This window comes from Phalacrocorax aristotelis, chromosome 4, assembly GCF_949628215.1.
Source record: "Phalacrocorax aristotelis chromosome 4, bGulAri2.1, whole genome shotgun sequence".
Taxonomy (NCBI): domain Eukaryota; kingdom Metazoa; phylum Chordata; class Aves; order Suliformes; family Phalacrocoracidae; genus Phalacrocorax; species Phalacrocorax aristotelis.
Genome location: NC_134279.1, coordinates 34,145,319 through 34,168,358, shown reverse-complemented (window position 1 = coordinate 34,168,358; position 23,040 = coordinate 34,145,319). Strand labels below are relative to the sequence as shown.

Below are 23,040 nucleotides of genomic sequence, written 5' to 3'. Positions count from 1 at the left end.
CACGTTTATGATCTAGCAAAGCGCTTAAGTGAATGGCAGGAGACCACTCATAGTTAAAATTAAGTGTCTATTTCCATACTGCAATAGATCAGGTCCCTCTTTATTGGTGTCCAAAGTTCCTTAGCTGTAAAACAGTACATAATGCAATCATGGTTTTTCATCAGAGGTAGGTTATTAAGGCTTATGAAGCACTTTGAAGTTCCCAGATGGGATATGCTCTAGAGTATTAATTGGTTAACTAGGCATATTTAATCACTCTAAAATGTTTGTCTTGCTTGCATGTTATCATTTGACCTCTTGTTCAAGCTTTGACTGTAGGCATTGAGTTCATCAGACACTCTTAACATTGATATGTCTTTGTTTCTGATTGCTGGGACATGACAGCTTTAACCCCTGAAGCGCAACACAGGCTTTTGATTTTTTTCCCATTTGTTGTGTTTCTGGAAGCTTTTTCTTCCTATTTACTCTTTCTGTGCCTTGAATCTTAGTTACTTCATAAGATGTAGTCAGATGTACTAAGCTTTTTGATCCTGTCTAGTTGTACTTTTTGCAAGAGAGGGTTCTCGTGAGCTGGTGAATCTAGTCCCCCTGGAATAGCAGTGTCACAGTGAATATCCATTTGTTCTTTGAACAGTACTTTTCTGCAGTTTAAATATGTCTTTTCCATTTAATGCTTTCTTTGCTCTTTGCTAAGGTATCTGCAGTGAACAAACATTTTTCTTAGCCTTTGTTTTGGTAGGCCAAAAGCCTCAAACACTTAGTCTTCCCTCATAAGAGAACATTACCATTTCCTAATCATCCTTATAACCCTTCTCTTCACTAGCGCCAGAGGAAATCTTGGAGCTCAGGCAACAAGAACGGAAGTCATTCCCCCGCTGCCTTACATGGTGCCACTTCCATATCTCTAATATAAATGCTGGATTAACGCATACTGGGATTGTGTTTGCCTTTTTAATAGATGTGACATGGTAGTACTCAGATACTTTCTGTAGTCTTGTAGTACACAAAGAATCTCTTAGCTTTTTTCTTGCTAATTTTTCATATTCGTGCACTTCAGCATTCTCCTGTGCCAAGATCATTAATGAAAATATGAAAACAAAATTATCCCACAACCAGTCACTGACCAGCCCTCCCCCTTTCAATACATTCAGTTCCATTGTGATCCCATATCAGATGCTTAGTGTAGTGTGGATTGATGGGACCTACCCTATTTTCTTTACTTTGCAACCATGTCTTCCATCAGAGGAAAAGTACTGTATAAGTCAGCTTTAGTTTACCTTCTGTGGAAACCACTACTGATTATAGAGAGTGTAACTATTTGAAAAAGATGAGTAACTGGGGCTTCAAAGCGACTTGAACTTTCTTCTTCTGAAATACAGTGCCAAAAGGCAGGCAGCCTTAAAAAAAAAAATCGGTAATGGACTTAGGAGACAACGTCATGTAAAGTTTTGTAGATTAAAAATAATTTGTGATTGTTTTAGCAATAAAGAAACTGCTGTTTTCATGAGAGGCAGCTGTGATCTGTGTCAAACAGCATAAGTGAGATAACATGAAGTATGTATGTTTGGGAGATGGGCTGAAACATGGTGAAGACTGGTTTAGGGAATTTGGGGTGAATGAGAGATGGTTCATGGTCTTGGAACTGGATGTAATTATCCTTAATCTTATCACTGTGTAAATTTGCTGTTTGAAGTATGTCATACTATAATAGAAAGTGAAGACTGCTTGAATAACATGTGCTTGACCTAGACTTATTTTACAGAAATAGTTCTAAGAACACTAGTATTGCCAAGAGTCAACCTATACCCACAAATTGCTTATTTTGGTGTCTCTTGCTGGCCCTTACTGAGGACACAAACTAGATTTGTAACTTGAACTGTGAAGCTGTCCTTGGTACACATGACTTCCCCAACAGCACGGTATGGTATGTCTAAGCAATGCCCATTCTATGGTCAATGAAGATATTTTCATTAGCTTGTTACTTGAGTTTGCATAAGTTGACTGTCAACTGTACATCTAAAGCATAAGTGAGAAACCTTGGGGTTTCTTAAAATTTTCTTCAAGAATTTTGATCGTAAATGCCTGTGGTTTTAAATGCTATATCCCGTTTCTACTTGTTTGCCTGAACTGCAGTGTGAAACAGCATTTCACACGACTGCTTATTTGATGTTGAATATACTCAAAGTACCTTATGAAAAATAAAAGCAGAGGATCTTTAAAGGATCCTCAAACTTAAACTATTTTTTAATAGACCCATGATCAAGTCTTCAAGTGCCATGATTTTATCTTTGAAGATGGTAGAAATCCTTTGGTTAAAAAGAAAATAATTTGGAGGTGGTGAAGTAATGAAAAAGTGGCTTTCATCCTGTTTCGTTGTATTGCTAGATAGTTGGATGTGTCTTTTAACTAGCTCCTTGTCTGAATTTACAGATACATGGGAAATTAAATATGTTCAGACACTCAGCTTTCTAGCAGTGCAGAGTAAAAGGATTAAAGTCTTTTCTGAACTGGAATGGTTGTTGGAAAGACAGACCTGCAAGCATGCAAGTTCACTGGTATCTTGGGCAAGTGTGAAGATGTTATGAATGCTATTTGTTTAACTGTTATGTTTCTAAATAATAATGTCGAGACTATTCTTCTGCAAGAGGAAATGGGCCTTTTAAAGTAATGTTAGACAGATAGTGTCCCTATTCATGATGGTAGCAGAAATGGCTTCGTGCTACCCTGCTAGAAGGACCTGGCTTTGTGGATCTTTGCATAATGCACTTATTTCTTTGTGTTGGAGCAGGATGTTGCCAGCCTTTCACGATCATGGATTTGACAATGGTCACCATCCGTCTAGATTGACACAACAGACTTAAATGGTTTTGAATAACCTTGTTGTGTAATGCATCTACTTCCAACATTTCAGGTAGAGGTGTGATTTTTCTCAGGAAAGAATAAGCATTGAAAAATTAAATTTCCTTTCAGAAATGCAGCAGGTTTTGAACTATGACAGTTAACACCATGAAGAGCTGTGTGATCTGTTACGATTGCGTGGTTCAACTTTTCTCAACGCTTAGACATCCAAACTTAGTGACATTAAGATAAGCTTTTATGGAGAGGGACAACTGTGGAACATATGGCTGGATCATTTAGGAGCTTTCAGTGTGAAAGCTTTTTTTTTTTGGGGGGGGGGGGGGGGGCGGAGTGTGGGTTTTTTTCTTCTGACAGAGCTTGAAATTGCCACCAGCTTCTCTTCACTCCTATCTTGTTTATTGTTAGTGATGCACAAAGGCACAAGACACTGCAGGTTGTCTTCAGAAGAAATGCAACAGGAGAGCGGTTAGAACGCCTACATTGTGCAGGGAAGGACACCCTGATACTGGAATGGCTGGCAGAGCACAAGTTTCAAGTGTGATTTTTAAAATTTTTTTTAAAATATACATCTTTTAGAAAGATCTCACAGAGAAAATTGCAGTGCTTGGAAGCTGTTGCATTTGTGCTGCTGTAGTGTCAAGGAGTAGTAGGATATTTAGGGCATTTGATGCCCATATCAATAGAAAGTTGATATGCTTATGATGTCTTGCAAAAAGCATTTCCTGAACAGGTCGCAGCTGTTGAGCTGCCACAAATGCCTGGCAGCCAAGGGAATATTGCTGTAGCTGTGTATGCTGCTCTGAGACAGCAGCAGTGCAGGGATGAAAAATCTCTCCAGTCTCTGATACACAACCATTTTGATTTCTCTACTGCATATATTCAGGATGGGGAAGAGGAAGTGAAAGGGATAAGAGGAAAGAACAGAAGGAATTCTTCAGTGGGAAATATTGTATAGGGTGGTATCTTTCCATGAAAAGCCTTACTTAAAAACACTTTTCATTTGATAACTGCATTCTGCTTTTATGTTGCGGTTTGAACAGTGGAGTGGCTGTTTTAGTGCTAAGAGGGGAAGAAACAAGATTCAGAGCTGGTGTGCTGTGGAATAAAAGCTGTCAAATCTGTCATTTTTAATTCCTTGCGGAAAACTTGTCTTTCAGGTAATTCAGAGCTGCAGCCTTTTAATTTCATACTACTTATAAAGGGGACCCAGTTGAATATTTCACAGATTTTGTTAGTACAGCTGGAACAACCTGCCTTCTCAGCTCACAAATAAGGCAGTACACCTTGAATATTTTACATTTTGTCAAACTGAGTTTTAACTTTAGCTTTGAATTTGAAAGGATATATGGTTTTAGACATTGGGCAGGCTTACATCTTACCAGGTTTGATTTTTATGAGGGTTTAATCTCAGTTTGTATTTCAATTTGTAATGCTGAAATAGATTTTTGCTTGGAAATAAATCTTTCCTTCAGTGTTGCCTTCAGCCTTAGCGCAGTACATTCTTGGGTTGGTTTTAGACAAGTGCTGCATGATTGGTGAGAGCAGATCTGCCTCTCAAAGTGAACATACTCCCCGTGAATTTGCCCTGCAAAGCCTAAATCGGCTCCTGAGGGAAAGAACAGCTTCAACTCGTACTGCATCCCTCTGTCAGCTGCAGCCCTCTGTCCCAGAAGTAGGCAGGCATTTCTTCAAATGGCTGGCATTCTTCTGCCACAAGAATCGATTGTTGGCAAAGATAATTATTTGGAGGTGAAATGAGACCTGCATACGACATGTGAGATGGTGGATCTGATGACTCTGCCAGTGTTCTTTTCAAATGAATACTAACACTTTTTCCAGGTACACAGCCAGTATTGAGTTGTGCAGCGTGAATGCCTTGCTGCTGTTCTTCAACAATTTGTTCAGTACAGGAATGTTTAACACAGGAATTCAGTGTTACAGGAGTTATTAATTGCGATTCTCTTTCTTGAGTGAACGGAGTGTTATCAGCTACTTCCAGAATCCACACATCTCATTTCATTCTGCCTTTACCATCACTGAACCTGTACAGCCCCAGACTTCTGCTGTTCTCTGTGCCCTTATCAGTGGTGAAAGGTATCCGGTGTCCTGAAACAGATGAGGATCATCATCTGAACAAAATGATGGATTTGGGACATTCAGCATCTACTTAATATTTATGATAGCAGTAAGTTTTTATTTAAAACAAAACTTTTAGGGAAATCCCGTTAGAGTAGCATGAGCTGAGCACGGTTAGAAGCAAGCAGAACTGTTTTCCGGTACATCTTCCTGCAAGAGAGGTTTGTGATCTGAGAAATTCCTGCTTTACTAGCCTGCAGGGATATAGAAGAATTTAAAACAATATAGAATCACTTTCCGCTTTATTTATATGGTAGTTCTTTGTTCTTTCCTGTGGCTTGATACTTTTGGTATTTTGCAGGTATTTTACTTAAGTTTTTTTACCCTATCTGGTAGTAGATATTTTCTACATAGTTACCCTCCTAATCAAAATAATTTAGTTACAGAATATGTGTCTTACCCAAATTGTTTTTTCACTAGTTTTCATGAAAAGGTAGTAGGATTTGCAGGCTGCATTTTAGGTGAGAAATAAGCAAAACCTTTGTTCACCGCCACCACAAAGATTTTGAAAAGGTAAAAAGGTGGGTTTTTTACAGTAATAGAGTCTATTATGCATGCGGTTCACAGCCTGCAATCCGTAGGCTTGGAAACAGATAACAGGTTCTGAGTTGCTTGCAGAGAATATAGAGTAGTTCTGCATTTCATAAAGTGGTAAAAAAGCTGTTGGACTTTTGCATTTAAATTTATCATGGATCACTGCAAGGTACAAAGTATCTTCTTGAAAGGTTATTTTTCTGAGGGTGTTTTTCCACTTTTTAAAGCTTTCTATTATTCTCTTCCTTTCTCTGATAGTGAACCTGTGGAGATGCTTCTAGTTATTTAGATACTCTGTTAGATCTTGACAGACAGATAGCTTTCCATTATATCATACTCTTTGAAAGCAATATTCCACTTCGCCTGTTTATACAATCTTGTATTGCATAGAATTATATCTAGTTATACTTCACATTTTGTAAAAGTACAAAAAGTGAGGAGGAAATGGACTGTTTGTATAAAAACTCCGCCCCTCCCTTTCATAGAGTTCCTAATCTGACATCTTTCGTTTGCTTTAATTCTTGGTAGTGAGTAATGTTGAGATAATTCCCCTTCTGAGGATGACTTCCTTGAAGCTGGAAGATCTTTGAATTGTTTGGTTAACTATTTACTTTTTCTCTCCTGTGAGAGTTTTGCTTTTCTTGCACAAGGTTGATCTTCATTGAATTTGTCAGAAGCTTGATCACTATTGTTTTGGGGATCCTGTGTTGTCTGTTAGCCATGCAAACAAATAACCTGCATTGTTAAAAGGCAGGAAAGCATATGTGGTAAACTGTCTTTACATTGGAGTGGTTTACCTATTTTTGTCATTTGGTTTTGTTTAGTTGCAACGCAGAGGAATTGATAGATAAATTTGTATGCCAGAAATTTCTTATTGCTCCTCTTATTAAGGGCAGGGACAGTTGTGGGCTTTTAATTTTAACAATGTTTATGTTGCTGCTCATTTTTCAGATGAATGCACTGGACACACTTGGTCAAACAGCATTGCACAGGGCTGCGTTAGCAGGTCACTTGCAAACCTGCCGGCTCTTGCTGAATTACGGCTCTGATCCCTCCATCATCTCTTTACAAGGCTTCACAGCGGCACAGATGGGAAATGAAGCAGTGCAACAGATTTTAAGTGGTGGGTAGAAATAAAGGCTTGTGTATTTGAACTTCAGCTTCTCCCTTTACAGCTGCAGATCTTATTTTTCAACGCAAGAGTCTTGCAGTAGTTTTCTTATTCCTCCCTTCTGCCATTGTGTGCACACTTCTACAGTATGTACTGTGCGATACTCTTCAGAAAAAGAAACCCACACAAAACAAAAAAAAAGCCCTGCTCAATTCAGTGATTTTGTGCGAATTGGGAAGAAAATAAACACCTTGTGGATTTAGAGCATGCTGCTCTTCAGGTAGATTGTAGGAGGGCAGATGTGGGGAGTTTGGGGTTTTTTTTGTAAAAAGTTCCAAGGCAACTGGAATATTGCTGAACATGTGAGAAACCTTTTTCCTCTCACCAGCCATCCTGTTAGGTACTCTATACTTGAATATTCACAAGCAGAGTGTTACTGGCAGACAAATACTTATAGTTGCTAAACCTTTTAAACTTTTACTTCAAATCTCTGGCTTGTCCAGCAGAGAGCACTTTCACAATAAAATCTGTCTGGACACTGTTTAGATAACAATTTGTTTATATCTTGCATTAAAAAAGTAAATAGATATTCGAAGAGGGTGCCATTATTTTTCATATAAGTGTGTGAGGGTTTGGATCCCCCTATCCATGTCACATTTGAATTTTTGCAAGTACAGAGAAGAATAATTGCATCAGTAGTTACTACAGAGCAAATAACTCACTTTACAGTGGTGTAGTCAAAGGCAGGCAGATATCCAGATAGATCTGAAGACCTATGGTATCTAGAAACTCCATTTCCTTCAGTGTTTTCAGCAATGTTGCCCTAAAACAGGAGTTGGGGGAAAGGCATTTTACAGCAGTGCAAGGAAGAACTGTTTTGAAGTGTACACGCTTCTAAGATGTAGCTAGTTATATATAGCTGGTTGCATGGGTAGCATTACCTGTTTAAAATATGCACGTGACCGTGTGTATGTGTATTGAGAGAGAAAAATGCTATGAATCAGAAGTAAGCAAGCATACCCCCTGCTGTTAAAGAGAATAGGAGTTTGATTTTAAAAAGTAAACGTACAAGTATTCTGAAAACAATAATTTGATTTTTGAATTAAAAATTCATTTTCACTGATTTACCTTTTCTAGGAAAATTAATTTCACATGTCATACTGTACTGCTTTTTATTGGAGGGGTAGCAGCCTTTCTCTTACATCCCTGAAGGTGTTCGAGACTGAAAGATTCAAAAGCTGAAAAACTGCATGTAGTGTTGGGTTGTTGACACTTTGTTCTCTATATTTCAAAGCTAGTAAATGAATGCTGAAATTATTTACCAAATATTACTGTGTGTTAATTTTTGTAAGATCAGATTAAAGAAATATTTTTTAACTGTTGGAGTTGTTTTGATGGAGATTGTTACCTTACTTTTAAGTTCACAGCTTAAAATATTTTCCATGTAGTATTGGATTTTTTTTTCTCACACTTGATTCTGAGCTACTTGCCAACTCTGAGATCACCACCATGAAAACAGTTTCCTGATGGCATAGTGGCCAGTGGATACCACTTCACTCTAGCTGCTTGTGATTTTGGTTGCAACTGGTCAGAGTATGGCCATGCAATGTAAGAAAGCTTATAAGGTGAGCTTGTTAATCTTTTTCAAAAGCTTATTAGAAAAGGCTGCTAGTTTTGCTTTTCTTGAAGAGTAAGATTTGATTTGTTTCTTTGCTCAGTGCAGCCTTTCGCTACTCTAGTTCTAATCCAGTGGAATTGAAATTTCTCCTTCCTGTAGTAATTAGATTGTGTTTCTGTTTGATTTCCTTTTCTACCCTCACCAAAGCGAGGGTCTTGGCTATCTTGGACAGGAGTCTAGAGAAGGGATAAAGAATTGCTAAGGAGTGGAGCTTTGGATCCAGTATGGGACGTAGTCTCATCTATTCTCTCCCTGCGTCAGGACACTGAGGTGGTGGTGCTGTCGGGGAGAGCAAGGGAAGGCAAATAACTTAAGATGAAGGTGTGAGCTGAAATCTTAACCCACTCCAATAACAGGGGTTTGATGCATGCTGTGCTCTGCCCACAGTCACTAACACTTGTGCAAAACCCCTGCTGCCATCCTTCTCTTGCAGCATGCGTCTGAATCACTTAGAATCACAGAATCATTTGGGAAAGACCTTTAAGATCATTGCGTCCATCTGCTTTCTAGTGGAACTGTTCCAGAGGGTCGAGGTAGACTCAAGGAAAGGAGTTGGCAGCTTTGGCTGTATTAAAGGTTCCACTATTCCTCTTCCCTGAGCTTTCTCAGCCTTTCCTTCAACTGAGAGCATTTCTTCACCCAACAGCTGAGCTTGTAGGAGTTGCTTCTCACTTCTTCCTCTTCCTGCAGTGAGTATGGAGTCAAAGAGGTAGCAAAAGGCCACAAAACACTGATCACGAAAAGAAAATAGGGCTGCAATAGGATATACTACCTCAAAGTGAATAGGTAAGTTGATGTCCTTATGTAGGGATAGCTAGTTAAGAAAACAAATATCCCTTTCTACGTGTTTTCCACTCCTGTGATATAGTCACAGATTACATTGCAAAGTCAGGAATTGGCTGGATTCTGCAGAGACTGTGTTAGTCTGTAAGAAGTACCTTCTCACAGCTTCTCTGCACAGCTACGTCCTCCCGAGACATAGTATCAGTTCTCTACATTTAAATAAGTCTTTTAAGTATTTTTGATGGAATTGCGTGCCCATCTAGAATGAGTTTAGCCTGTTACAACACTCCGAGTTTCTTTCAGCATTCTTACGGAGGGATTGCAGCCCCAAGTTCACCATGCCCTGTTTGTTTTGCACTAGGCAGTCATTTCTGATCAGGCAACATGTTGCCAAAACTTCTATTCCATAAATCCTTGAGCGTGAGAGGAGCGGCTTCTACAGTTGAAAGCAGTTTCTATTAAAGAGCAAGATTGCCTTTTCAGCTCCTTTTTAAGCAACACTGGAGAGCTCTAGGGGACAGCTAATCCACTGCTCCTTTCCAGCCACTTCTTCATCTTCCCTCAGTGCATGCTTGCTTTCTCACAGCCATATTTCTAAAAAGGTGTCTCTCTACAGGTCTTCTTTTAATCACTGTCGTTCTTCTGATTCTGTTTTTAACCAACCCATGTTTATAACAAGGGACAGATCTCATTGTTGCCGTGAAGTGCAGTACACAACTGGAGCATCATAAAGCACCTGGTCACCTCGTGGCCAGGGGCATCTTGGAAATCCCATTCCCTTGCCCCTGGTTCATAGTACGAGACATATCACAAGTGCAGAGTGCAAAGACTGTGATTCACCTGCTGAACTGAGCACACTTAACCCTGGCTGTGCACTGGCGCCTCATGCAGTTTGCTAAAATTGTTGAGAAAGATGCTTTTGATCTTCAGCAAAACTTTGAATCTGTCCCAGTGAGCATGTAATGGTCATTTTTACCAAACATAGGATTAGCAAAGCATTGAAATTCCATTTGACAGAATAATGACAGCTCTAGAGTCTAAATCTGACTGTTTTACACTGAAACTAAGGCTCCTTATTCAGCTGTTTAGGCACTATGAACTTGAACATCACAACTCCAGCTGCGTTTTCACAAATGACAACAGACTTCCTCCCCTGCCCTGCTCCAGTATGGAAAATAGGTTGAGCACAAGTTAATATAACTTAATGACTCTAAATAATCCTAAAACATCTTTTTTCCCTGTGTAGAAAGTACACCTGTGCGCACATCTGATGTGGATTATCGGTTGTTAGAAGCATCCAAAGCTGGAGATTTGGAAACTGTGAAGGTGGGTTTGAGCAATTCATGTTAATTTTCCACTTTGTATTTCTGTACAAGGCTTGTGGAAGCCTCTGCTACAAGAGTTGAGGAAGTAGTGCCCAGTGGATGGCAAGTCATGAAAAATGGGAAGGCAAATCTCTTCATTTTTTTTTTTCCTAGAAAGTAGTGCATTGAGATGTGCTGAGGTGTTTCTCTTGAGTTTTTGGTTGTTCGTTCTCCCAGTCCTTCACACAGCCATGTCTTCGATGGACACAGATGCAATGTTGCAGATGCAGTGTTGCAGATGCAGCCCTTATTCTTTGAAGTGGACCCTGTGATCCTCAGAATCAGAGTTTAGTAGAATCCAGCCTCAGGTGCATGCTTCAGTCAGAAGGCAAGCAAACAAAATTGTTGATGGGTAGCAGGCTTCACATTTTAAGCTATCCTTAATCTGAAGGTGAAGGATCAGGCCACGGAATCCCAGCATCCCAGGAAGGTTTGATCTTGTCTTTCATATTTGGTCTGTGGGATAAATAGCCTGCAGGTAGACGGTTCTGCATGCATTCTCACCTCGAACTTCAACATGATACATATTAATATTCAAACAGCAGCAGTTTTGTGCACCAGCAGCTCCTTTGACTGCCAAGCTCACTATTTCTAGGTTTCTGAAGACAACATAAGCTGAAAATGGTAATGTGTCTGGAGAAAGTTACATGGCCTTGAACCTGGTGCTTGATGATTTAGAGACTCACCCTTTCTAATACATTCGGAATGTCTTCATACTGCTTCCATCATTTAAGTTGTCTTTGTTATAGAAATATTTTCAGCCGTAAATTTAGAGCAGCTTTTTTTTTTTTAACTTAGCCTAAGCGGAAAGAAATTCCCTGAAACCTAACTTCTAAAAAGTCGTAAATATTAAATGGATCAAATTTTGTGTTGGGGTGTTCAGGGTTTTTCTTTTGGTGTGTTTTTGGGGGGTTGGTTTATTTGACTGTTTGTGTGTGTTTTGTGTGGTTTATTGTTTCTTTTAGTTCTGTACTAGATTTTGGGTTCTTCTTTTGTCTTTGCAGCAACTTTGCAGCCCTCAGAATGTGAATTGTAGAGATTTGGAAGGCCGTCATTCAACACCACTGCACTTCGCTGCAGGATATAACCGCGTATCAGTGGTGGAGTATCTGTTGCACCATGGGGCAGATGTGCATGCCAAAGATAAAGGGTACATTTAATTCCATTATATGCTCTGCTTTTTTCTGTTAGTGTGAGACTTCTACTCCCCTCTGTTCATTTTGCTTTGGATTTCAGTAACCATCATGTTTTTCTCTTGAAAATTTTTCTCTTTTTTCTTGTTCTGCATTGTTCCTGACATCACTGTAGGGAGATTTGTAGACCATTAAGGCATACTTTGCTTTCTGGCAAAACTGTTGTCAAGTACATATCTGGCACTGTCTTTCATGATCCTTGTCTTCCCCCTTTTGCCCATTTTGGAGACTTTGTGCTTAAAAGCAGCCTTTAAGTTATTTCAGGTGATCTAAAATTAGTTTTTAATTCCATAGGGTAAAAACCTGAGTTATGTCTGGTCATTTTTCTAATTCTGTTAGTTAGCTCTTAATAAGTTATTCAGTTAAATGATACAAACCATTTACAGGTTTTTGCATTATTTGCAAAGCAATCATGTAGAATAGCATGATTGTATTTGATCTTTCACTCCAGTATATTGGTGCAGCGTGGGGGATAATTCATTTACAATGCTAAAACATTTCCAATACTGAATTTTCAGGCTCTCCCTGAACTAAATGTTTGGGTACCTTTCTGTTTCTGTCAGGTGTGTAGCACTTACTAATAAATGTACATCAGACCCGATGTATAGTGTCGTACCTTTTCTGAAATTTACACTCAAATATCCCAAGTCAGAACATCAGTGATTCTTGCAATTTAGTTTTTGGCTGTTGTTAACAGCACTGAAGTTAGTTGCTTGTGGAAGTAGTAACATTGGTGTTTGCTAGGTATCTAAAAGTCTCGTGGATGAGAATAGAAGGATGATAATGATGTTTTAATTGATGTTTTAATAGCAGGGAACTAAAACCATGAAAATTTCAGAAAGACTGAAAGATACCAATAATGTCTGGTGGAAGTGCGAGTTTAATCTACTGGACCTTTGGATGATTGCATATGGGGTTTTATTTTCTGTAGCTATTAATACTTTCTCTTTGATTAGTGGCTTGGTACCCCTGCACAATGCCTGTTCTTATGGACACTACGAAGTGGCTGAACTCTTAGTGAGGCACGGTGCTTCTGTCAACGTGGCAGACCTGTGGAAATTCACTCCCCTACATGAAGCAGCAGCAAAAGGAAAATACGAAATCTGCAAGCTGCTTTTAAAAGTATGTGCTGGAGTTCTCAAATGTGTCTTTAAATGTGTATATGTTTGTTTTTGCTGAAGATTAATTAATGCAAAGTTAATTGTATTCAGTGAGTTCTTTATGGTGTCTTTGAACCTATTTTCTTAGAATTGTCAGATGGTTTCTTGTGTAATACCAGTTCACTTATGAAGAATCATCAGCATAGTTACTTTTTTCCAGTATGTGCATTAATACTATTAACCAAGTAGGACAAGACTCTCAAACTGGAAACAGCAGCTGAATTTGTGTAAAAATACTAAAAATCAACCTTACCCTATTCATCCCTTTCTGGAACAGTTACTGCAGTTAAGTAAACCTTTGTAAATACTTACACAAGAATGTGTTACAGAGCAATACCTGAAGCTGCATCCTAAAGGGTGTCTGGCATGTGAGAAATTTAAAACTGTTACATTAATGTATAATTTATCAAGATCCTGGAGGAAATGCATATTAAATTACTGTGGAATAAATATTCATTATAATTAGTGGAAGAACCTGTAAAAAGCATGAGGTAATGCCAACATGTTTCAGGTAAGAAACATGAGTTTGAGAGTCATCTTAACATAAGGTCATATCCTCCTGTGGGAGGGTAAAAGAGGGTGCTAGAGTATAATTTCTTGCCAATCCTATTTCCTGTTTTAGCTTTGCCTACTTCATGTCCCTTGGAAGCGCAGCATTTAAAATAGGAGTAAATCAGAATATGGATAGCCTTAAAATGATGAGGTTCTTCCCCGTCTTCATTTGCTGCTGAAAAATCCTGCTATTTCCCTCTATCTCATCAGTTATTTCACTTGATTACCAAAAAAACATTCAGAGGGGGTAGCACATCAGTTTGAAATACATCTGGAGTAGAAACTGTAAGATACTCAGTCTGTGGAGTCAACATGATGATGGCTCCGGTAGTAACACCTGAATACAGAAGTTAGCTGGAGCTATAGGAGCACTCATAATCTCTCAAGGACAGCGTTCCTTTATAGACACCAGAGGTCTCTGGAGTTTTCTGATCATTCCACTGGGAATGTAGCTATTGTTCATGTTCAAAGGATCCTGAATGGATATATGAAAGGAAGTAGAAAAGTGCTTAAATCTTTCTTTTTGAAATCACTCTTGCACAAGAGCTAAATATGCCCTTAAGGTGACAGTTTTGTAAAGGCTCTGGGTGTCCATGGATATGTGCTCACACTGCAGTTTGCTCAGGGCTTCTCCTGCTGTGTCTATTATGCCAGCTGGCAGTGCTGGCAGTTTTGCTGAGCCGTGGATGTTGAGCTTGACTCCTGACTTGTGCTCTCTCTGTCCTGGTCTGCTTGAAGAAGGAAACAAAAATGTACAGGCATTTTGGAGAGACTTTCTTTTTTCACTACCTTTCTTTAAAATTGCCACCTTCATTTCTTTCTCTGCCTTTGAAGGGGTCTCAGAAGACACTGGCTCTTCATTTAGATATTCATTCTGGAGAGTATTTGAACAGTTCCAATTTTGATGAGCTTTAAATTAAGGGTTCTAAGGTCATATCTTGGAGAAGTCATTCCAGTTTAAAAGGCTTTGGGCAAAGAACCCTCTCATCCCAAAAGCATCACAGGTGTGGAACTGGTTCTGTGTAATCAATACTCTGTCCCTTTCTGTCCCTTGCTGTTTACCCTTTACACCCTGAGCATTGCTGTCCTGCTTCCAAATACCAAGGCAGTTAATTCTTTCTGCTCTCCCCATCCCCAGCTCATTCCTTGTGGCTCTCACTAACACATCTTTGCCAGCACCCCTAGTGAGAAATGGCAGGCTAGACTTGCTGACTGCAGTTGTACCACTGTGTTAGATTATTCTTAAGGAGCCATCCAGAGAGCTATAGTGCCAGCAGCTGCCTCTGCTTTATCTGTCTTTGTTTTTTCCTACTGCTGCTGAGAGTGAACAGGGAAGGAGCTGTCCTCCCACAAAATTGTATGTGGACATGACTCACACCATATGCTGTGTGTAAATGTATGTTCCCCTCCTCGTCCTGTGCTCCAGTACTCTGTTCTTATCACTGGCTGATATGCATGTTTTACCAGCACAGATATACTCCAGAAGTCATCAAAATGCACATTCCCACCAAAATGTTTTCTTCACTACTTTCCAGGACCTGGAAACTGCTTAAGATGGTGCTGGGTGCTGTTATCTATTGGAAATGTAGAAACGAGTATTTTTCTAGTTCCCGCCTGAAACAAGTGCCTTTCAATAGCAGTGTGGCATTTAGTGAAACTCAGGGCCTGGCTTCACTAGTTCAGAAAGGTGTGCTGAGGAAACACCTCTGCCAGCCACTTTGCAGGAGAAGGGAAGGATTGCCCAGCAAGGTATTTGCAGTTGGCTTTTCCTTAGCACCTGCTGTGACAGTAGGGTGTAGCTGTATGCAGGATATGCTCCTGAACCTACTTCAGTTGCAAGTGAAGCAGTGGCAGCTCATGCAGAGGGCTGCCATTCTTGCCTGTGGAGTTGAGATTCACACAGCCGTGTTGCACACCAGTGCTTTAGGCCTCAGTCTCCTGGATTTATTCTCATGTGCCTACTAATCTATACAGTTGTTACTTCATGATGGCAGGTCAGCAAAATCCCCCGCCTCCTATATTGTGCCACAAAATAGTGACATGCTTATGTGCACTGCTCTGCTCATGGTTGTGACAGTATAGCATTCTACTTTGCTCTTTGCAGCATGGAGCTGATCCAACAAAAAAGAATCGAGATGGGAACACTCCTCTAGATTTGGTGAAAGAAGGAGACACAGATATCCAGGACTTACTGCGAGGAGACGCTGCCTTGCTAGATGCTGCCAAGAAGGGGTGCCTGGCACGAGTGCAGAAGCTATGTACTCAAGAAAATATCAACTGCAGAGACACACAGGGAAGAAATTCAACACCGCTACATCTTGCAGGTGGGTGACTCACCAGGTTTTGAAGCCTTATATATTTATGATAGGGCTACAGAAGTTAAACACCAAAACCAGGACTGTATAGTAGGAGTTTCACAGATGACTGTCCTCTACAGAGAGTTGTTAACTATGGCAGCTATATTTCAGGAGGGAATACAGTTAACTAGGGAAGACGAGCTTTTGCAGTTGCAAAATTGCTTTAGCTTTTCCATCTAATAATTTGTCTTCAGTTTAGCTCCTAATTACCGAATTTCTTTCCCTGTGCCTTTTCTACAGCTGGTTACAACAATTTGGAAGTAGCTGAATACCTTCTTGAGCATGGTGCTGATGTTAATGCCCAGGACAAAGGAGGATTAATACCCCTGCACAACGCAGCATCCTATGGGGTAGGTGCAGGCATTCTTGCCCTGAGTAGACCAGTGAGGAACTCCTTAAAGCCATATCCGAAGCCAGTTATTTTGCAGATGTCTTGCTGTGAACATAGTTCAGGTTTTGACGGCATGAAATACTTGCTGGACAAAGTTGCTGTTATGAGTCCTGTTAGCAGTCCTGCAGATCTAAATAAGAAACAGACTGAGGTGTGCAGTAACAGTTAGAGGCTGCAGTTTGGAAAGATGACTACAACATAGCTTTTATGCAGGCAAGCAGATGCACAGCACTGAACAGTGTTAAATTTGGGTTGACTGTTGAAACAGAAAAGACCCAAGGTGTCGCTGAAAGACTTGGATGGAATGCAGAGAACAATACCAGGGGATTGTGTCTAGGTGACGACAGGGAAGTGGAGGTCTGTTACAGCTGGCCTCTGGTGGGAGCTATTGCTAAAGCTAATGTGTTGAAGGGCTACTGAGTTTGTAGTATGGGTGTCCTCTCAGGCAAGCTGTCTACTGCAGTTGAGGGTGCAGTGGCTGATTCAAACTGTTTCGAATGAGGCAGGCCCTCCTCCCTCCATAAAGGAGGAAGCATCTGTGTGCATACCAGTTGCACAGATGCCTGGATAGATTGCTTATAAACAGCTGTTAATTGTGGGTGAGGTGAGAAAGAAATCTCTTGCAAATAATCGTATAGCGACAGTGCTTGAGAAGCTCCTAGCAGCGTGCTTACAGTCAGACAGAGGACATAAAGCTCAAGAAGTAGTGTTTTTAGTGGTCTCATGATATGCTTTCTCTGTTACTACCTGGCCCTGGCACAAGAAGAGTAAAATCTGGGAGAGATGATTGTAATAGAACCACAATTGCTTTCATTTCAGAGCCAAATGAAATTAAAAGTACAGTGTTCACCTTGGAGAACGTATAAGGAGAGCATATCAGTGAAGCTCAGCCTGCATCATTTGCATTGGTTCTCTCCGTCAGTCTGCGATCCAGTGTCCTAAAGAGTGAAAAGCTCCAAATCCTGCTGAAGGCTTAAAAATGCAACACAGATTTCTTTTATGATACTGGGTCCTAATACCAAGCAATATTGTTCATCAGCACCTGCCATAAGCATTAAATTCCCAGGATGTTGCTTAGATCTAGAGATATATTCTGTTGCAAAGGTTGTGTTCTTTCTTTTCAAGCACGCAAAACCAAAACACACGTTTTACGTGAAGGCAAAACAGTCCTTACTGCCACGGGGAAATGTTAGAGATTGGTTCAAGTTGATTGTGATTACTAAAAATCATAATGCCAATCTAATCTGGTTGCCTTACTTTCTCTAGGAAAAGTTAACAAGGCAGTGTTTGGTGCTTTTTCCATCAGCTTATTTAGTTAAGAGTTGCTATATACCTTTCCTGTGGCTGCCCACTCTTCTCTCTGAGCTGTCATCAGCCCATTCAGATCTCTGTGATGGGAGGTAGAGAAGAGATGAGTACTAGTTTCACAGGATCATAGTTGGCAGGTTTCACAGGCCCAGCTTTTTCCTCACAAAGTATCTTCAGTTCTCCCACTTAGCACTTCATGCCGCATGTCCCTCAGTAGGGTTTCATGTGGCAGAAAAGTCACAGGAACAGCAATTGCTTTAAAAGTCTGGTAGAGAGGAAAAATAAAGTCGGTAGTCTTTTTCAAACCATGGTTATTCAGAGAGCAAGCCCTTTTATGAGAGCTGCTGAGAGTCACTTAATTGCCCTTGAGAGGAAAAATGAAACCTCTTGGCCAGTCTTTGCGCTTCTGCTTACAATTTCAGTGTTTCATGCTCCTACCTACTCATTTTGACTACCTGCTTTTTTATTTCGTAGCTGTATTGCACAAGTAATTTTACTGGTCAAAGGCAGCCAAAAATTTTATTTGCCAGTTTTCTATTCTGTTTTAACTTGGGAAGCTTCAAAGATGAGACATTGATGGGAGCATGGGGTTATAAGATCATTACTTTTATAGCCTGTGTAAAACAGCTGTCCTTTATGACACTCATAATGCGTTTTATCAGTTACAGTTCTCTCATAAAATATGATTGGAGAAAGAACAAATTGTTGCCACCATGGATGGATTCAGAGTCTTGCAAGAAAGAAAATAAAGTATGACGAAGACTTCTGTGTACAGACATTTAAGTGGTGGCTCAGCAGTGCAGCACATTGATCTTTAGAGCTTCTAGTATTGTATCACAAATGTTGCAGCCCTGTAAATTTGTGTTGCCAGTTCAAATATATCTACAAATATTTTGACAGTTAACTCTTACCAGTTTTCTGCTGGATCAAGTATTATGTCTGCTCCAGCAGCTGACGCAAACTTCATGCTATGTGTAGTTGGGGTGATTTGGCAGAAATAAAATTCTGTGCCTGATCCCAATTATACATGTGCCGATGGATGGTCTTGTAGTATACACATGCAGATGACTGTGGAGCTGCGGTATAAAGTGGTACCTGAAGAGGTGCGCTGCTACACAGACACAGGAGGCAGAGAAGTGAGTTAAAGAGAAATTACAGGGGTCTCTCTAAGCACCATTACCTCCAGTGTGAAAGAGGAAATAAGTGTTTTACCAGTGTAATGTTAAGATGTTCTTGTGTTTTCCAGCATGTGGATATAGCAGCACTGTTGATCAAATACAATACATGTGTAAATGCAACAGATAAATGGGCGTTCACACCATTGCACGAAGCTGCACAAAAAGGAAGGACACAGCTTTGTGCTCTGCTTTTAGCTCATGGAGCAGATCCAACCATGAAGAATCAAGAGGGTCAGACACCACTAGACCTGGCAACAGTAAGTTCATGTTAGCATGCCAGCCACAGGCTGCTCTGGAGGATTTGCTCTGCATATTTAATGGCTTTCTGTGGCTCCATAGCATCAGCAGTCCTCAGCTTTTGCTGTGCTGAGGTAGAGGGAGATGAGCATCTCCAAGGTGCCTGTTTGTGACTTTATACCTGTAGGTCCAGGCTTTTTCCTGTAGCTGAGATCTTAATGTGGCTTGTGAATGAAGGTTTGCTTCTGCTTAAGGATTCACTCCTGGGATCAATCTCCTCATTGCCAGAAATAAACCTCTCTGAAATGTCCCCGATGATGCTCAATCTCTGTACTGTTCGTGATTATCTCTTTGAGCCTAGGAGGAAAATCAGATGGGCCTTTAGGGGAATGGGATCGTTTAGAGAATGACTATGCTCAGTGCCTGCGTATTGCCTCAGTTCTTTTTGTCTAGCTCCAAAACAACATTCTAAGCTTTGCAGGTGGCTTTTTCTAAAACTGGCATCTGGAAACTTTCTTGTAAGTGGTGGCAGTGGCGGCTGGTAAAAAAGCCTAATAAGGTTACATGAACATGTATGTCCCAGTTTTGATGGAATAGATAATGCAACCACATTGGATGCTGCGTCTGGTTATAGTGAGAGTACCTTTTAAGGCCATTGCTTGATTTATGGAGAGTTCAAGAAATATCCTCCAGAATAAATCTGAGCTCTAGAAAACTTGCTTGGTCATGAGGGATATGAAAACTATTTGATTTCTCTGGGGAAAAATAAGGATGTCTTAATCATGTTCTACAAGAACATGCAAGAAGGACATTCCTGAAGATGATGTTCCTGCTTAATTTAGTCAACAAAGGCTAAATCCAATTGTTAGCTAACTTCATAATTCTCCTGTAGCTCCTGTCATTTTAAAAATCTGATTATAGCAAAGGCAGTCGTAGTTTTTTTCCATTGAAACCTTGATCCAGTGCAGAATGCTTTGCCAGAAGCTGAGCCTGACAGAGAAATTATGAGGTGGCATTGCCTGGCCTAGGATTTCAAATAAAGTTGCTAAAGGAAATTAGGTGTACTTTCTTACATACCTTTAGAAATGGGGAGAACCCAATTCACCTATGTCTGAGCAATGAATCAGAATGGTATTGCAACCATGAATTTCTATATCACAAAAGTTGGCATTTTTCTTTTTTAATGGGGGAACAGAGCAGTCAATTAAAACAAATTAAAAGAAAAATTCTTTCCAGAGATCGGTGACTTGTGGTAATAGAACCTCACGTTGAATGTTCTTTCTGTTTTTCAGGCTGATGATATCCGAGCTTTGCTGATAGATGCAATGCCTCCAGAAGCTTTGCCTACATGCTTTAAGCCTCAAGCCACTGTTGTTAGTGCCTCCTTGATCTCACCAGCATCTACGCCGTCCTGCCTCTCTGCTGCCAGCAGTATAGATAACCTCACTGGGCCGCTGGCAGAGCTAGCTGTAGGAGGGGCGTCAAATACTGGTGATGGAGCAGCAGGAACTGAGAGGAAGGAAGGAGAAGGTGCATTTGCTGCTGGACAAGTTTACGTTGCCAGAAGTACAGTAGCTTAGTGTCACAATAGGCCTTGCTTTATCTGAAAAGCATTTCTGACTATCCAGAAAATATTGTACAGCTTGAACTGTTATCTACATTTTAGTGTCTGATATTTTCTCTGTTTTCATGTGCTCTGCTAGGAGCGTTATTGGCTGTTCATCTGTGTTTGCAATCAGTGATTAGGTCTGACTACAAAGGCAGAGCTGATTAGGTGCCCAGATGTTCGTTGTTGATTTTATACGATTTTATACAACGAGAAAATCCAATGAGAATTATTTTGATGAAGGAATGATGATTGTGATGGCTGGGGGATTTTGCTAAGGCTTTTTAAAACCCTTTGATTAGTATCTGGAATGGATGCTTTATGTCAGCATCTATATGATTACATAGAAAAAATACATCCACCCTTCCTTTACTTCTCTTTGCAATATGAGCCTGTATTTGCCACAGATTTTGCTTTTTAATAGATGTTTCTGAGGAGGGAACAGTGATGAGCTTTGCACTGAGCTTTCACACGGTGGAAGTGGGTTGTTTATTATAGACAAATTGGTTGTAAAAAGAGTCAGTTTGGAATTTTAAGAGAATCAGTGGTATTGCTTGATTTTTTTTTTAAAGTTGCTTGGTTTGGGTTTTTTAAAATGCAGGTGCATAGGATGTAATGTCTTGTTTCTTCTTTTATAGTTTCTGGTCTTGACATGAACATAACCCAGTTCCTAAAAAGCCTTGGTCTTGAACATCTTCGGGACATCTTTGAGACAGAACAGGTAAGGGGCAAGCCTCATCTCTGTTTGTATGGTTAATCTAATAAATTTGAGTGACATTTTAATTGTCTAATTGAAAGAGGGAAACAAAAAAAAAAGACTTCACATCTTCAGAAGAACAAGTGTGTCCAAGAAAACTGCAGATGAGCTGCCAGATACTTCATGGTGAAGTTGAGAAACCTGTGAAAAGTCTCTTATTGTTTGGTTCAGATATCCAGTGTCTTTCACTTTCTTATACATACATGAAGACTGCCAGTTTGGCTTGTATTCTGCATGTTACTTTGGACCTTGTGAACTCTGAACATGACGGCTATAACCAAGTTAGGTTGGAATGTCACCTGCACTTGCCCTTCAGCAGTCTTGATCTTGATATCCAAGAAGCCTTTTGCCACCTATAGTACTCCACGTAACACTTTGGTTAGTTGTAGGAAACCCTCCAGTTTGACTATAAGCTGAAATAAAAATCTACTTTACCAGGGCATAGTCACACTTAGAGAATACAGAAACTACATCTCCTAACAAGTGAGGATTATAGCATGAACTGCGTTTTGCAGGGCTAACGGGTTTCAAATGGAACTGAGAGATGGGGAAAAACACCTATGGATTTATCAGCAATTCACAATGTATGAAAAGAATGCAACTAATGTAACAGTTTCTCAAGCTTACATAGCAGAAGTACCTCTAATGTATTTATAGACTCTTGTTATGTACTGTTCCTTAAATTTAATGTGTTACAGTTAAATAGATTATTTGTTCACATAAGCGAGGTGGGCACATCAGTGGAAGTGAAAGGTACAGGTGCAAGAGACTGGATTTGACGGTTATTTTTTCCCCAGGCCTCTGCTGCTAATCTTTTATGAGGGGTCAGGAAACAAACATTTGAAATGTAATGTATTCCTTACAGGAAAGGTTCTGTTTCCATGAAATGTTACAGGAGGTGTCTCCCCAAAGTTAATATGCTATTTAATCTTTTCTCACTCCTTAAGTATGAAGTGTAAAGCTCTTTTTTATTTAATTTGGAACTGCTTCTGTTAAGAAGCAAATCAACCTATAGTCCACTCATATTTGTTTTTATTATTATTTTTCACACCTTCCTGTTACCATGCTCTTTTTGTTCTGCTTTTGCTTTCTTAACTTCTAACCTGTTTTTAAGATCTTCCCCTGCTAATAATATTTAATAATGCAAATCGGATTCACTATATTAATTCATCATTTTGAAACTGTTTAGGTCCTCCTGTGAGTTTCTTTCTAGGGAAAACAAGCTCATCTTCCTTTAGCTTATTATTCTTAGCTGTTTTCCCCAAGCACTGCAGTACCTTCATGTACTTTTTCACCTTGGCTTTAGCCACCTCCTGATGCTTTCTAATATCTGGGTTTCTTCTGTATTTTTTTTTATGTTCTGCTGGATGTGGTGGATGTCTTCAGTGGCTTTTCTACAGCAATCCCAGTAGGGTGGTTTTCTGCTCAGCTGGACAGATGTTCAGTGTAGCTATTAATTCCTTGCTTGAGTTTTTCTTCTGAATTAATGATATTCAATTTGTAGTGGACAGAGTTCATACCTGCAAGTCCAGTTGTGCTAACAATACAGCTTCTTTTGAATAAAACTGTATGGTTTCCCATTATTTGCTGAGCTTCCCATTCTAGTTTAATGTGTAAATTTGGAAGTAGATTGTATATAGTTATCTTCTACAGATGAAATCTTTCTGCTTTTTCACAGAATCACCTCAGTGCACAATTGCTTTATAGTAATAGAAATGTGTGCTTTACTTAGCCTTTATATCCTGTTCTTCAAAAAAAAAGGATTTTTGGCATCGTGTTTTATTACCTTTCTGCTTCCACCAATAATCTCCGTGACCTTGAAAGTTAAAGTCTTGT

General features: G+C 39.8%; 1 protein-coding gene across 3 annotated transcripts in view; it reads left to right on the top strand.

Annotated features, from left to right (window-relative positions):
* The window catches only part of TNKS (tankyrase), a 149,074-nt gene that overhangs the window by 112,842 nt on the left and 13,192 nt on the right, over positions 1 to 23,040 (top strand). For 2 of the 3 annotated variants that reach the window (XM_075090908.1, XM_075090905.1), the window contains 9 exons: positions 6,481 to 6,652; positions 10,348 to 10,427; positions 11,470 to 11,615; positions 12,615 to 12,780; positions 15,475 to 15,694; positions 15,968 to 16,077; positions 18,673 to 18,861; positions 20,134 to 20,407; positions 21,086 to 21,168. In XM_075090908.1, coding sequence (XP_074947009.1) covers positions 6,481 to 6,652; positions 10,348 to 10,427; positions 11,470 to 11,615; positions 12,615 to 12,780; positions 15,475 to 15,694; positions 15,968 to 16,077; positions 18,673 to 18,861; positions 20,134 to 20,407; positions 21,086 to 21,168 — 1,440 coding nt within the window. The remainder of the gene's footprint in view (positions 1 to 6,480; positions 6,653 to 10,347; positions 10,428 to 11,469; positions 11,616 to 12,614; positions 12,781 to 15,474; positions 15,695 to 15,967; positions 16,078 to 18,672; positions 18,862 to 20,133; positions 20,408 to 21,085; positions 21,169 to 23,040) is intronic. The other variant, XM_075090907.1, reaches the window with a different exon arrangement.